Source organism: Macrobrachium nipponense, chromosome 21 (assembly GCF_015104395.2).
Source record: "Macrobrachium nipponense isolate FS-2020 chromosome 21, ASM1510439v2, whole genome shotgun sequence".
In the NCBI taxonomy this organism is placed as follows: Eukaryota; Metazoa; Arthropoda; class Malacostraca; order Decapoda; family Palaemonidae; genus Macrobrachium; species Macrobrachium nipponense.
In genome coordinates this window covers 73,767,012-73,784,083 of record NC_087212.1, presented here as the reverse complement: position 1 = coordinate 73,784,083, position 17,072 = coordinate 73,767,012, and the positions used below count along the sequence as shown (strand labels likewise).

The 17,072-nt window shown below is 40.3% G+C and overlaps 1 protein-coding gene across 2 annotated transcripts in view; it reads right to left on the bottom strand.

Moving 5' to 3' along the window:
* Positions 1-17,072, bottom strand: part of LOC135198171 (transforming growth factor-beta receptor-associated protein 1-like) — a gene marked incomplete in the record, with an annotated part of 193,866 nt that overhangs the window by 142,363 nt on the left and 34,431 nt on the right. For both annotated transcript variants that reach the window (XR_010310740.1, XM_064225691.1), the window contains 2 exon segments: positions 5,192-5,288; positions 15,954-16,006. Coding sequence is in view for 1 of the 2 variants with exons in the window: in XM_064225691.1 (XP_064081761.1) it covers positions 5,192-5,288; positions 15,954-16,006 (150 nt within the window).

Sequence of the window (17,072 nt, the reverse complement as noted above, 5' to 3'; positions counted from 1 at the left end):
CCATAATATTTGATCTTCCTTCATCATAATATTCATTTTGTGTCTGAATCTGCAATTTTCTCCGTTTCTGCAATATCCTCTTGCATAATAAATACAGTTTATTATCTCTTGAGTAGAATTTCGGAGCTGATGCTTTGAAATTCTTTGCTGACACCTCTGCATATCTCATTGGTGGTTTGCTTTTCTCTTTTACCTGATATTCTTGATTTCTCTCATTTATTTGTTTCTTTCTTATTTTGGATTTTATTACTTGGTTGGTTATTTATTTGATTATGATTCATGGCTACAGGGTGCATATATTTGCATTTTTTGTCGAACTTACATCCTTTTCCTTCTTTTAGGTTTTTACATATTTTTGGATGCAGATCTCTGCAATCATCCCCATATCCATCTAAGTATGCACATTTACCATATATTTCATAGTTTTGACATATCTTAGGATGTTTGTAGTAACATCTTTCTCCAAATCTGCAATTCCCTCTTTTCAAAAGGTTGCAGATTTTGTCTTTCTTGTCTTATTTTTTCCTCTTTCCCGTCATTGTATAGATCTGGGTAGAGCCTCTTCGGGATTTGCTTTTCTGTTGTAATATCGAATTTATTTCTTGTTAGGTATGCTGCTTTATGCTCATATGTAGTATCAATGAGTATCTCTGCATCCATACTTTTATCTTGTTCTTTGTTTTCCTTATTTTTTTCTGTCATTTCATTTTTGTTTACTTCTCTTCCGTTTTCCTCTTCTTCTTTTTCTTCTTCTTCTTCCTCTTCCTCTTCTTCTTCATCCTCAACTATTTGTACATTCAATCTTGATTTAATAACATTGTCTATCCATGATAGACATGTTGAACAAAAAATTCTGTATCTTTTCTCAAATCTTGTATTACCTCAGCACACTGTGGATGGGTCGGAATGTTGCATGCAGCACATTTTCTGATTAGGTTTGTGGATTGACTATGCTATACCAAACCTTACACAGTTTGCATGCTTTTGGCATTCTTTTTCCTAATGCATCAATTAGTATATTCACAAGATTCACCTTATTCATTTTCTTTGTCGGAATATGTTGGTTTATGTATATTTTCTTTATGAGTCTCTTGACCACTTGGATTTTATTTGGAACTTCTTCAATTATTTTCAAGATGTTTTTCATTAGATTTGTTCCAGTTTGAAGGATTATATCTAATATATCTATGAATGCTTTTGTATCTTTTTGGTTAGGACTGTTGCTGATTTCATAGATGAGAAATGCCAGTTCCCTTCCTGCTACCTCATCGTATTGCGAATCTGCTAGACACGCCAAATTACGCCACCTTTTCCCGCAGTTGGAACTTACTGCCATCTTGTTCTGATTTATAGTATTACACTTGATAAACTAACTTAGAAGACGCTTTATCCTACTATTTTCACACTAATCTTATCACCGATAGTTCACGAACACTTCTAGATATTTCTCAAATTCTAGTCGTATGTTAAACTTGTGATATCTGTTGATTATTGTGACTTCACGCGGGTACGTCTCACCAAGCAAGATGGCTGGAGGTCTTCCGGGAAGAACTCGAAGTCCTCTATCCTTCGAGTTCCGAATTCCGGTATGGAAATGAGACCGTCTTGGAAGGGGGCGTATGACGCTACTCTCCATGGATTGTTCATCGAGAACGGAGGTAGCGAGTCATACGGAGGAAGCTGAGTTCCACTCGTATTGGAAAGTGGAGGAGAGGCTAGAGGAGCTTCTCTCAGTCCGGCTATAATGGAGTCTTGGGAAGTAATCCTATCCGACAGACGAGAGATCATTTGTTCCATGCTACTCTTTAGGGACCCAACCAGGTCGCCCACCTGTTGCAACAGGCCAGCATTGGAGTCCAAGGCCGGAGCTGCTGCGGAGGTGGAGGGGTGGCTCTGAATCGGAACCAAGGGTAGCGGAACTGGTGACTCTGCCGGGGTGCGAGATCTCTCTCTGGAGGATTTACTCCTCGAGGACTTAGAGCCGGAGCTAGAAGCTTTAGACCTGTCTGCTCCGGGATTCGCAGCTGGAGACTTACGTGAGGAGGATGACGCCGAAGTCGACTTCTTAGACGACGACGACGTCTTAGTCAAGGATTTCACTGCTTGACCCTTGACCTTAGGTCTAACCGAAGCGTCAGGAGGAGTATATAATTCATCACCTGTAAAGCCTTGGAAGGATGGAGAGGTTGCAGGAGTAGAAGAAACAGTTACACCCAAGGGTGACCCTTGGGTGTCCACCCTACTTACCTCGACCAACAGGTCGTCTACACCTACCATAGGTTCCACATTAATATCTAGAGTCGCGACGTCCGTGGAGATATCCTGGTCTTGATCAGTTAATGAGGCAGCCAGCTGTTGTTGGATGAAGGCGATAGTAGGGGCCGCCTCTACTGGGTCGACGTATCCTGTCGCCTTGCCTCCGGGGAAGATTAACAGCGCCAACCGCTTCTCCAAGATGTAGGGCATACCCTTGGCGGCGTTCTTCCCAAAACCGCCGACCCAGGCCCGCAGGGTTGCCAGTGCGGTATCCTTCACTGCCGGCGCCTGGAAGAGAGGGCGTAGATTAGATTTAAGAATCACTTAAACTAAACTTAAAAATATAAACTTAAACTTAGATGCCTTAAGTTAAAGTGGATGATGAACAACCAAAAATTAAGCACTAAAACAGAAGCGGAGCAGCTACCGGAGATGGGATACTCACCCCTTCTAAAAGCTGGCTCACCAGATCGTAACATATTGGTACACGTCTCATGGTACCAGACCTGGATGTCCCCGTGCAGCGTCGCGCATGGAGCATGGGACCGGCAAACTTCGTGTCCACATGGGTCCTGAAGTGTGGCGGCGCATCCCGGATGCTCACAGTTTGGTGGCCTGTAAGTGGGAAGATACATGAGTATCTTAAAGAATAACACTTACAGGCTAAAGGACAGAAGAACTCCGTTGCATGCCGGAGCTCGGAAAAAATTTGGCATAACCCCCCCCCATGCCTCGCCTGAATAGGCTATAATCCCGGAGATATCCGGTAAGACATGTAAGGGAGGGGGGAAAAAGGTTTAAGGTACTTAAGATAAACTTATAGTTAATCTAATAACGCTTAAACCTAAAACTCAAACGAACCGGACCAAGTCCAGTGCGTAGCGGAGTTTAGTAACTCAGCAATGCGGTAAGGTTAGCAGGGACCCACTGTATGTTCCGGTCCACTCTACTGGGTGGACTAACATCTTCCCGCTGGATGCCAGGGTCGGGAAGAGCGAGGAGACATACAGGCTCGAGCGAACCGGAGCGACAAGGAAGCAACGGATGGGGGGAAAGGCCAGTACCCCCCACCACATCACCACCGGGCCGGACCGAGAAGCCGGAGAGGTCGCGTCCAGTCTGGGTCTGTCCCGTCTCCCTGGCCCCTCCGCCTGGGGGGAGAGAGGGAGGCATGCTCGGGTAAGTGGAGCGAGCGTGGGCAGACCGACCCACCCTCCCCCGACTCTATGGAAGAGCGGGAGGAGGGGGGAAGGGGACTGGGCAGGCGTCTGGCTGTCTCGTGATCGCGTAGTGACCACGAGGCGGTAAGACCAAAATAAGACACTAAGCCTAGGACCAACCACTGAGCAGAGAGATGCTATCGGGAGCAACTAACTGAGGCGGTAAGACCAAAATAAGACAAACTAAGCCTAGGACCAACCAACTGATCAGAGAGATGCTATCGGGAAGCAACTGAACTGAAAAGCGGTAGCATGGAGACCTACTGGGCCAAAAACGACTGATCAGAGAGATGCTATAGGAAGCAACCGAACTGATGAGCGGTAGCATAGGCTCAAGGAGCCAGGACCTAGGCTAAGCCAGACGCCTAACTAACCTAGCCACAACAAAATACATGTTATAATAAAATAAAATAAAAGAAAGAAAACAATATAGTAGGAGAAAAAATCCAGGAGTGTACGACTAACCCGAAGGAAAGTCTACCACTCAAAGCTAGTCAGAGGCCGATACTAAGAGCCGGGACTAGGGTCTGGAAAGAAGAAGCCTACATAAGGTAAAAGACATGCATGCATGACAAACCTGAGTAGACAGTACCCTAAGTAAAATGGATAATAAATATAGAGCGTATATAGATAAGGGGATGTTCTAGGTATAGGAGACCGAGAACGAACCCACCACGCGGCAGAACCATGCTGCCATGCTTCCGACCCCGAGTTCGTATTTATACCTAAAAAACGGCAAATACTGACTGAGGGCCGGAAAAAACCAACTAACCATAAATACTGAGTACTTAACTTAGCTGCTGCAATAGCTGCACGCTCCATCACAGATAAATCCAACGAAAGGGCACAAAAAACACAGAGAGAAAAATATCACGTGTGACTCGTGTGCGCTAACTGAAAAGGATGGCCACCAGAGGCGCAGCAGTCGGCAGCATGGGATGGAGTAGTAGTAGTACGAGCTGCTCACTCTGTGGGTCGGCTCTCCTCATGGAGGGTTTTTGTTGTGGGAGATTTCTATTGGTTTTTGGCTCGTGGTAGTGGTCTCACTCGCCTAGTGTTCATACCGACACCCTCTTGGAGGGTGAGCGAGTCAGTTATACTGACCTTTTTCTTTATTTTATTTATTCTCTGGTATGTGTTAGTACATTTACCCTAGAAATAATAGATTAAAGGATATTTCGCGCAGCGACACGAGCTGAGCCCAGAAAATCCCCTTTAAAATACCCAGTACCCCATAAACTAAAATGCTTACAACTGTCTATTTTAACATTTTACTGCTTAATTTGATGGTTCAAACAAAAATATACCTCAAATTATCAAACTAAAACAATATCATTTCAAACAAAAATACACCCCAAACAATCATCCCAAAATCCAAAGACATCTTAGATTTGTACCTTTTTACAACTGTTACTCTTAAGTATATATGGCCTCCTTAAATGCTTTTAACAATTATTGACTCACTTTAAAACATCAATGTAAACAGCAAAATATCTATAAAATGCTTAATAAAAAATCAAATATTCCGTACCGCACCATACTATCAGCCTTGGCGAGGGGGTTTGGAACTTAATATCCCACAAGTTTGGGGTATTACTTGCTGCCAATTCTAATAAAATATACTAGTGCAATAAAAACGTCAAAAAGATTCTAGAACCATTAAAAATACGATGGAATTTGTCAAAAATAAAACAAAAATTTTAAAGAATGCTTACCGTGCCTAAATTCTTTTGACATATTTTGTTGGTTGAATAAAATATTTTTCCAGTTGATTCACTTGTCCTCTCTTCAACCACATAATGAACTACAAGGCTGGAAGAACAAAACTGTGATAACCACATAGTCTCTCTGTCGAATAATCATTGTTTAATAAAAATTTTAAATAATTTCTCTATATACTTCAATAATATTTGAATATTCTATATTGCCTTCTTCTAAGGACAAAGTTAAAAATTTATCATATGGAGCAGGTTCAGACACACCTGGCATTGCTTCAATTTCCCTAAGCTTCCTTTTTTTCCTTGTTTAGATTGTCCCCCTTAATACAAAACTATTCTGGTTTGGGTTAGAAGGAGTAGTATAAGGGGCCATTGTAACCAAATTTGATCCCTTTCCTAAAGGCTGTACCGTATTGTCCTTTTCTGAGCATGAAGTTGTCATCAGTGTCTTGAGAAGGGTTTATATGGTTTGCCATAAAACAAAGAAAATTCATTTTGTCCAGGCTGGGGTCCCTCTCACCAAGGAGGCCCAAATGGGGGAGGAGCAATACTGTTACTCACAGATGTAACTGCCCTGGGACCCTCACCTGGATATACGCCATACCCACAGTGCTTTAAAGGTCATCAGTCCGTCAAAATCGGACCCAGCACTGTGGGCATGGCTTGACATAAAAATTTCCCCTCACTCAACCACATCCAATTCCACCCTCCCTCTAGTTAAAAGAGCAGTCAATTTAGTAATCCAATAACAGGCCAAAGTCATCAACGAAAGAAGAAGGGAAGGCAGAAAATTTATACGAGGAGGAGTAAAGGAGTTAAAGGTCCCAATGTTCAGTTAAATCCACAGCAGGGAGAGTAGGTTTAAGAGAGCATACTCTCTCTGCAGTGGATCCCTAAGCCCCCCACCTCGTCAAGGTGTTGGGATCAGGGGGCCGCTATATTGAACTACATGACGAAATGATGAAATGAGTTTTAGAACCATACCACTCAAGGACCTTGTATCACCATCTAAAACAAAGAAGGGGCAACGTGAACTTCTAGCTAAAGCTTTGTTGGAGCACTTCAAAGGATCCATGAATCAAGAAGTGGTTGTTTACAGCACATTAGTGAACATCAATTCCACTCATACCATTAAAGAAGATTCCAAAGTTCATGGGCATGAGAAAGCCAACAGCTTAATTCCTCTTCATATCCTTGACAGCCTACATGACAACAATTTAAAGAAATCCATGTGTGATCCCCTGATATGGATGTGTTCATTCTCTTGATTGACCTTGCCTCTAATGATTGATTTGGCACTTTCACTCAGCTCAAGTTCTGCAAAGGTGTAGGTACAAAGTACAGAGAATTACCGTAGATGTAAGGTCAGGCGTGCAGGTAATTCATCAGCAGAAGTCCCAGGGTCTTATAGGTCAGCTCAACTTCTCAGGAGACTATTGGGGTGGAGAGTTTGTAGGAATTTCAAAGAAAAGCTGGGCTGATTCCTATCTTTCCCTTGAAGATGATGATCCTATTGTCAATTGTTTCCACAGCCTTTATGAAGGAGCTTTATCATCCTCATAGTTGGTGGATGGATAACTCTCACAAGAAGCTAGAGCACTGGAAACATTTGTCTGCTGATCGTATTCACCAAAAGGTCCAACAACACTGCCTGCTCTGCAATAGGAGCTCTCCAGATTAAAGAATCTTGAGGCTGAAATGCTTCCTCCCACTTGCACTACTCTGATGCCTCATGTCTGTACCAACTTCATATGCATGAGAGGCATATCTTAAATTTCTCCAAATCCAAATCTTTCCCCTTTGGAAGAGAAGAGATGGTTGCTTCATGATGAAGTTTACATACAATTGACATGTCTATCTCCCTCTGATCCTCGTGCAGTTCTGGACCTTGTAAAGTGTGGATACCAAACAGTATGCAAAGGAAATTGCTCTTGCACTCCTCTTTGTAAATGTTTAACTTCTGGCTGTGACAACTCCTCTGACAGCCGGATGCAGAACATTCAAAATGAGGATGACAAAGAGTTTTAAACCTGTAAATGTAGTTTTCCTTTCATATGCACATTGAACAAGCCTACAGTGATCTTGCTGTTTAGCATACTAGATGTTAAAATATATTCCAAGGTTTTTCTCTTACATCATATTGATATGGGTTAAAAATTTGATATTTTGTCAATTATTAAAGCACTTGTATAATTCGGTGACTTTGAATAAGTTCTTTACTTCATGTGAACAGGTAACTTATTGAAATGTTATTGTAGTTATGACCTTGACCAAATGACCACTGTTTTGCCTCAGACTGGTCTAGAAACATCATTTTTGGAATCAGTCCCGGATTGGTCTAGAACCATCATTTTTGGAGCCAGTCCCCTTTAAAACTCCTGTGTAGATACAAAGATAATTAAATTTTGCCGGTTAGTTCCTGATATATGACCCTTAGTTGGTTAGGCAGTGCCCATTTTGAAAATGGCCCAGAAAAGGGGGTTATGTGTCCCAGAAAATCTGGAACCTATAGTTTCCTGTTGTTTTGAACCCTAGTGGTATCGAATCTGAAAAAAAATCAGTTTCAGCACAAAAATCCTATGGAATTAACTCTGATCAACGTAAAAGCGTTTTCCTGAATCCGGGAATGTGCTTCTGAGATCACATCTCTAAGAAAGAATGATAAGGCATTCTTAGTAAGAGGGTGAGAAGGATTCTTGATAGAACACCAGATGTTACCAGAAGGGCCTCTAATCTTCTCGGTTCTTTGCAGATAGTACCTCAGGGCTCTCACTGAGCAAAGTACACTCTCCTCTTCGTCCAGACCCAGGATATCCATTAAATTCTTAATACAGTAGGAGCAAGGCCATGGCTTAGCAGGATCTTCATTCTTACGTGAAAGAGCAAACTGCATTGCCATGGGAGAAGCCAATTCTCTTGTTGATCGCATGAAGCTCATTTACACGTTTAACTTTAGCCAGGACTACTAGGAAAAGGGTCTTCTGCAAAAGGTTCTTGAGAGAAGCAGAACTGAGAGGCTCAAAAGGAGGGCCCATAAGCTACGTAAGGACAACATCCAAGTTCTAAGATAATAACTCAGACTTCTTCCGCTTGGACGTGTCAAAAGACTTAATGAGATCATTAAGATCCTGATTAGATGAAAGGTCCAAACCTCCATGTTTGAAAATCGAGGAAAGCATCACTTGGTATCCTTTAACGGTGGACGAGAATAGGGTCTAAAAGTCTTCAAGTAAAGGAGAAAATCTGCAATCTGGGCTAAAGATGTCTCAGAAGATGAGATGTGATGTCTGAGGCATCATCGACAGAACACTGCCCACTTCGACTGGTATACACTGTAAGTAGACTGACGTCTGCACTTTGCAACAGCTTTCATAGCTGCTCTTGAAAAATCTTTCCCTCTGCTGAGTTTTTTGACAGTCTGAAGCCTGTCAGAGTGAGAGTGGATAACCCTTGGTGGTTCCTCCTGAAGTGTGGCTGTCTGAGTAGCCACAATCTTTGTGAAATGTTGGCCTCTTGATTCCCTGGAAGGGCTCCCCATCCGAGATCTGAAGCGTCCAAGTAGAAGTCTAGATCAGGGCTCGGAGGGAGAAGGGATCTCCCGTGAAAATCTTCTATCAGGGAGCCAACACTAGAGGTCCGACTTTATCTCCTGAGTGATGTGAAAAAAGACAGAGTTTGGTTGCGTCTTCCTGTCCCAGCTGACTTTGAGGAAGAATTGGAGAATGCTTGTGTACAGTCTGCCCAATGTGATGAAGGTTTTGATTGATGAAAGAGTTCCTAGAAGTCTCACCCATTGACGGGCCGAACATGACGAAAGTGTGAGGAACTTGCGAGTCTTCTGTAAGCACTTCATGATTCTCTTGGGGGATGAAAAAACCTGAAAAATCCGAGAATTGAGAATCATCCCCAAATAAAGAATCTCCTGTGTTGGAACTAATTGTGATTTCTGGAGATTTAAAAGAATTCCTAGATCTTGAAAGAGCTGTAGAGTTGTCTGAAGGTCTTTAGCACACTTCTCCTTTGAAGGGAATCGAAGAAGCCAGTTGTCCAGGTAAGGGATATTTTTATAATAAAATTAAGTTTTGTATATACTTACGCAGTAAGTAATTACATAGCTATAGTTTCCACATAACAGCAGCCTAAATTCAAATTTTGTGGGTAGCACTTAGATTGCTCGGTGTAGGTATACAATGCCGACCTATAACGCCAATATTAGGAACAACTTAACTAATCACCTCATTCTAAGTTGTGCAAAATGTCCATCAGAGGGGAGGAGGGAGAGCTCTGATCATGTAATTACTGGGTAGGTATAGATGTACACAGTAATTTTATTGTAAAAATATCATTTTTGTATAAGTAACTTCCACCCAGTATGTAATTACATACCTGATTCCAAATTGAAGGGAGGTGGGATCATGGACATTATTCTACCCCAAAACATTAAGTCATGTAATGAATTTGAAATAGAAAAGATACTAGCATTGAAAACAATGCTTGTCATTTCCTATCAGTTAATAGAGCTACTGCAGATGGATACTGCCTGTGGTTGGTGCTCATCTTAACTCGTAGTGGTGTGATGGTATGGCCAAGGATCACCTCCTACTTATGAGGGAACTTGCAGCTAGGGAAGTGCTCCAATTGCCAGCAAAGTATGATAGGTGCCTGCCCTAGGTGCCTGGGTGTAGTACCAAATTTAAAAGCAAAAAATACTGACACCTACTCTGAAATAATGAAAAAAATAAAGTAAAGACCCATCCACTGAGAGTGGTGGGTGCTGCAGGTACACTGCAAACTCTTCAAACTCAGCATGTTACTGAAAAGGTGAAGAGATAGTAGGAGAAAATCCTATGCTTCCTTCTACAATGCCATGCCAGTCCCTAAAAATGGTCCAAGGTATTGAAATATTTTGACAATGTTTAACCCTCACATTCCAGGTTAATATACGTATACCCTAATGCATATGCCCATGACTGGACTAAATTTAAGGATGACCAATTTAAAATATAAATTTTTAAAAACTCATCAATGGATGTATATGCGCATGGTTTAAGAACGTTTTTTTATAATTTCTGTACCTTCAACAAGAAGTTGAAAATCAATATTTCCCATCCCTTGTGGGCCTCTTTTCCCTAAGACAGCCGTACAAATATTCTAATTTTTATGAAGTTATAAGTGTTCTTTCTAATATTTTTTATCATCTTTTGTCAAATTCAAATTACAGCTCAGACAATATCATATCAGATAAGAACTAAAATCATGAAAAAATTCTGAGTATATTTATTGTAAAATATTTATGACACATCCTAAAAAAATGGGAAGTTTTGATAACATTCCCTTTTACCACCTCAAACAAGACTGAAGGTCTCTCAGCTCACTCCGACTCTTATATGGTGATCTAAAGAGTTGCCAATAGTGATAAATGGAACTACAAAAATTTTTGCCACAAAATTTATTCAAACTGTATGGTGCCAAATCTTGAACGTATATGTATGCTACCCAGACTTTACTCCAAAGCTGTATGTGAACATATATGTATGTTACCCGTTCACAAGGGGTTAAGCTTTAAAAAAAAAATGAAGCAGAAATCGCTTACGCTTCCAGTAGGTCGGTAATAATGTGTATGGTGTAAAAAGCATATGGCGTCTAAAACTAAGGTGGAGGAGGTTGTTCTGATGTACGTACTTAGCTTCACTTCAAAGTAGGCAAATAAACACCTCACAATACCGAGTGTGTCTCAAAAATGAAGTCCGTATAAAAAGGAAGACAACACGTTTAGAAAGAAGAAGAGTTCTTGCCATAACTCCCTAGTTTATGGAAGGTCATCTGATTCCTGTTCAGCTTGGGGAAATCCTGAAAAACTCCAACTGGTCAGAGAGCTCTCTATACTACTTCTGAGCTGAGGAGCACTACTGGGAACTTGTAACAAGAGCTACAGTCAGACAAGCTAGGTGCCAGGCGAAGTAGGGACTTGGGAGCTGGCAGACATTTGGAGTATGATTTGGCACCTGAGGATTGGTGGATTTAGGGGGGCCACCTGGTCATATGGCCTCCCCCATGGATATGAATATGTAATAGAACATTTTCTTTCAACAAATCATTAGTAGAAAAAATCTGCTTAGTTAATGACTATTTCAACAACAATAAATACTACTAATGTGTGTATATATTTACAGTGGTCCCCCATATTTGCCAGGGATGCATACTAGACCCCCCCCCCCCCTTGATTGTTTAGAATCTGCAAATAGTTCAAACCCCTATCAAAACTCTGAAAATAGCCTATTTTGGTAGGTAAAACTCTGGTAAAACCCACTAAAAATTTTCTATACCTGGTTTTTTTAATAGTTTTATCACAAAAAGTGCATTTTATGATGAAATTTATAAATAAAAAAGGAATTTCTGGATATTTCTCATATAAAAATACCATGAATAGGTGAATTTTCCACGAATAATGGGTAGATATGGTCAAGAGAGAAATCCGCGAATCCATGAGTCCACGAATCAGGAGAACGCAAATACGGGGGGCCCACTATATGTGTGCATGCAAAGATAAGTACCAATATATAGGTACCATATGTGTGAACGTTCATGTTCCATATATATTTACGTACATGATAATCCTAATTGCTCCCCACACCATGAAAATTTTCTAGATCTACCACTGCCCCAGAGGAGCTAAAAGCCAGGCGAGTTAGAAGCTTGGGAGATGGCTGACACTAGGAGCGAGTAAGAAATTCAGAGATGTTGGGTGATCCTAAAAGTCAAAAGGAAGACCGTAACAATCCAAAGGAGAAAGAATGGATCCAGGACTTGGATGGAACCTTGAACTTTCCTGATCAGAGATTGTACTTCAGCTGGTCAAAAAATCTCTGATCCTTACAGAGTAAGTCACCAAGGAGATGGGAGACTTAGAAAGGTGGTACGTAGTATACTTGAAAAGAATGAAGGATCCACTTTGAAGAACCTGAAGCATCCAAGGTTCTGCCCCCTTGAGACTCCATTCCTCCTAAAATAGGTGCAGCCTGGCACCAACAGGAGTGCAAAGGACCAGAGACATTCAGAGGAAGCCTTGGTGGATGACTTCTTAAAGTAATTCGAAGTGGGCAAAAGGTTGGGACGGGTCTCTCTTGAGGAAGTGACTTTCCTCCTTGAAAGGTTTGTTGCAAAGGTGAAAATAAAAACCTTGCCAGGAACAGCAGAAGTTGTTTGTGGACACTTTGACGATTGGGCTAGTAAGTCAAGCTTCAAATTCTTCTGTAAGACAGACAGAACCTCCTTCACAGTGTCTTGAGAGAACAAATGCGACTTATCGAAGGAAGAAAACAAGAGGACCTACTACTGAGTAACTGCAACCCCTTTAGTAGCAACGGAACACCAAAGCTCTCACTTTTTAAGGGATCCCCATGACAAAAAGCTAGGCTAACTGATCTGAACCGTCTCTAACTGCCTTATAAGCATACGAAAGAAGCTGGAACACGGCCGTTAAAACTCTTAAAACAATATGCAGCACACCAGGCCGGGAAAACTTTTGAGGTCGGTCAATTTAAGAAAAAACACATCCATGGAAAGAGGGAGATGTGCAAATACACATGGTGTAAGAAAAATAATTCAAACAAATTTTTCCTACCTTCCACAAGAAGTTGAAAATTACTATTTACAACCACTTGTGGACCCTCTTTTACAAGACATTCATAAATTTTACCAAGTTATGCATATTTTTTCTAATCAATAATTTTACCTTATTTTGTAAAACAATGACAGCTCCCACAATATCAAAACAGATAAGAACTAAAATCAGTAAGAAATTCAGCATATTTGTTGCAAAATATTTATGTAAATTTATTGAGATTGAAGATGCAGTTACTTTTTTGGATTATACATGTCTTTTCTAATATTTCTTTGCACTTTTATTTGCAAAATTACAATTATAGCTGACATACTGTCGTAAAGATACGAAGTAAGACCAACAGCAACCCCTTATTAAATTTATGAGCAAATACATACTAAAACATCGTGAGTGAGAGGCAGTACATCTCTCCTTGAAGTCAAGTAATACACAAACTTTGTCATGAGGTGGCCACTTTACCTAAACCAGTCTAAAAGTTGCCATTTATGAATTTATGGGCTATAGAAATAATGGCACCTCTTTCCTGCCCGATTCTTCCCAAAACGATGGCAGGTAATATTGTTACTCACGTGAGTAAATCCATCAACCACCCAAAATCTGTTATTACAGTTGACGCCCACTATTTGTGGACTCATGATTCGTGGACTCGCCTATTTGCAGATTTTTCTACGGACTGTATATAGCCATTATTTGCAGAAAATTCACCTATTAGCAGTATTTTTCGCTGGGAAATAATTCACAAATAACTACTATATATTCATATTATCTTCGTGACTAAAAGCACTTTTTGTGACAAAACTATTAAAAAACTCAGGTATAAGCAGTTTTAGAGGGTTTTTTGTTTTAACTACCAAAATAGGCAGTTCTAGGTGTTTTTAAAGGGGTTTCAAGTATTTGCAGATTTTACCTATTAGGGAGGTCTGGTACCAATCCCCCGCGAATACAGGTAGTCTATTGCACTACTCATGTGAGTATGTCCGTTCATTAAGGGTTAATAGTTTCATCACAAAAAGGGCATTTCTTAGTGAAAAATACCACAAATAGGCAAATTTTCCATGAATACTGGGTATACTATATGGTCCATAGGAAAATCATCACCATGTCTTGAGGGAAAAGATGGGCCTTATCTAACAGCGAGAATAAAAGTGCCAATTTCTGGGTAGTGATGACCCCCTCAGTAGTAAAAGAGCACCAGAGCTCTCTCTTCTTTAGTTCCCATCAAGAAAAGGGAGGCTAGCTCGAAGGATTTATCCCTTACCACCTTGTTCATCCAGGAGATTACACCTAGCCAATCAGAAGCAAGGTCTCCTGCAAGAGCAGGGCAATCCTCAATTTTTCTTGTCAGTACGCCCAGTCTAGTTGAAAAAGCTAAAAATTTCCAAGACTTTAAAAAGGTCCTTTACTATGAGGTCTGGTCTGGGTGAAGAAAAAAAAGGAATTTTGACGTAGGAAAAATCTATTTCTGGGCGAAAATCCTCAACTACTTTAGGAGAAGCCTCTACAGATGTCCTTAGAGCCGCTTTCCTTTTCCTATCCCTAGTTAGCTTATCAACTTGCTCTCATCCCAATCCTTACACTGTGGACATGTTAATTCCCTTGACCATTCCTGCCCCCTGCATTTGATACATTTGGTGTGTGAATCATAATATAATTTGGTTAACCTAGTCTTACATCCACACCCTTCTACACAATATCTAATGTTAGAAGAGCTGCAGTCTGACATAATGAACTACTCTAGATTCACTTCAACCGTGCATCTCACGCCCAGAGCCATTCCTTGTGACGCTCCTGATTGGCTGTTGATAAGTCAATCACAGGGCTGGAAACTCAGTCTCACGAGAGAGTTCACATACGCAGGATGTATGTTCCACCTCTCTTTCAAAAGTTATAACTTTCATTACACCTCGGTTTTACCTGCAGAAAAGTAGTGTTTCCCAATTCCATCATTAAACATCTACAAGCCAATGATTTTAAGAATTTTGATGATATAAGAATTATGAAGAAAATCGTTATATAATAAAAAGGAATAATGAGAGGGATATAGGAGGACTGACTGTAGCAAAAGAAAATCAATGGAAAGACTAAACTTCTTCCATAAGGTATCAATATCTAAGTAATGATTTTTTTCATAGAGAGATTTCCACTATAGGATATGAAAGTGTGATGGTGATATTGATAGTGACGATAATGAAGTCTTAAATTTTTCCCCACCTCCATCCCCACCCTCCCATAAAACTTCTTCTATCGAGGGTGCGATCATGATGATGACGTAGAGTGATCACGTGAGCAACACCTCCTTGTTATTTTCATATTGATAGCCCTGCCTTTAATTTGTTTGGTAGCATTGTCTTCCATGACATTTAAGCTACGAAACTATATGAAACACAAGATGATAAATGATGAATGCACTGCGATCTCATGTAAGGAAGGAAACCATATATTCTATATTAAGAATTTTATGTTTGTTTAACTATAAATATTTTGGCATTAAGTTTACTGAAGTACATAATTCTTATATCATTATAATCCTTAAATAATTTGCTTGACAATGTTTAGTGATGAATTTGGGAAACACCACTTTTCTGCAAGTAAAACTGAGGTGTACCTAGTGAAAGTTATAATGCTTGAAAGATGTTAGAACAAAGATGTTGCCTACATGAACTCTCTCGAGAGACTGAGAGTTTCCAGCCCTGTGATTGGCTTATCAAAAGCCAATCAGGAACATCATAAGGAACAGCACTGGGCATGAGATGCACAGGTGAAGTGAATCTACTATAGTAATAGTTAATTATGCCAATCATCACAAAAATGAATTGAGTACGTCACCAAGATACTGGAAAATATCTCCAAGAAAATGATGAATGATGACTACCAAAAACCACTGATGTTGGTCGGGAGCCAGGAGAAAACGAATTGGAACCCTCTGCAGTTTTGTACCTATCTTTCCCAAAAGTGGACTGATCCTATTCACTTACACTAGCAGTAGTGGTATCTCCAAAAAATTTGAATTTTTTATTGCCGTGGCAGGAAGCTTTCAGCTATATGTAATTGCTTGGCAAGTTATGTGTGTATGTAAAAATAAGGTGTAATGAATGACAATAACTGAAAGAGTATTACATTGCTTTTATTTCTTACCTGTCATCTGAACCTAGGTATAGATCTTTTCCACTTGCTTCTAAGCACTCAATCTGTAACACAAACATACATAAATTGCATATACATACACTATTTAATCATTCACTGTTCAGCTAAAGATACCACATTGAAAATAATCCTGTTCCATGAAAACAAACCTTTTATGTATTTTGCCTACACTGTAGGGAAGGTATCAGTTCAGTGCACTAAAGTATCTTTAGTGAGTTAAAAGCCACAATAATGTATATGAGGCTGAAGAGGACCGCTGTGCAGTCAAAAGCTCCCTGTTTTCTAACTTTTTTGTATTTTGAAAAATACAGTCTCATATATATTATTGTGACTTTTAACTCATTATCTCTGGTCACAGCATAATGATGCACCAATTACTACAGTACGGATTACCCATCAAAAGCAGCAGAACTTACCACTTGGAGATATCCTGGTACACATGATGCTCCTCCAGAGACCAAAAGTTTCAGAGGCAAACTTCACATATCCCAACAAAATGTAAAGGATGGAAGTGAATGTATACTGTTGAACTTTCACACTGTACTCAGCTCCTCCAACACATGAAACAACATAAGAATCAGAGTAATCAGCCTTTCGATTTCTTTCCTCTGCTGCCTTTTTACTATAATTAAGTATGATTCCTTTCCCAACTAAAGCACGAAATTTTTATAATAAAATAATTTTTTGTATATAGTACTTACCCAGTAAATACTAAATAGCTATAGTTTCTAACTAAACGGCTGCTAAGATTTGAAATTCGTGGTAGCGACTTTGTTTTGGTGTAGGAATAGCCCCGCCCACTATCGAGGAAAAGGAACAACTTGGCAAAGATCCGACAATTCGTTTATGCCCTATGTCCTGCGAGGGGAGGCGGGGGGGCCTCTAATCTTCAATTAATGGCTAAGTATATACACAAAGGTAATTTTATTATAAAAATGATATTGTTAAGATACAATGAAGTTTTATACATACTTACCTGGCAGATATATACTTAGCTATAGACTCCGTCGTCCCGACAGAATTCAAAACTCGCGGCACACGCTACAGGTAGGTCAGGTGATCTACCATTCCCGCCGCTGAGTGGCGGAATCCCGACCATTCCCGTTTTCT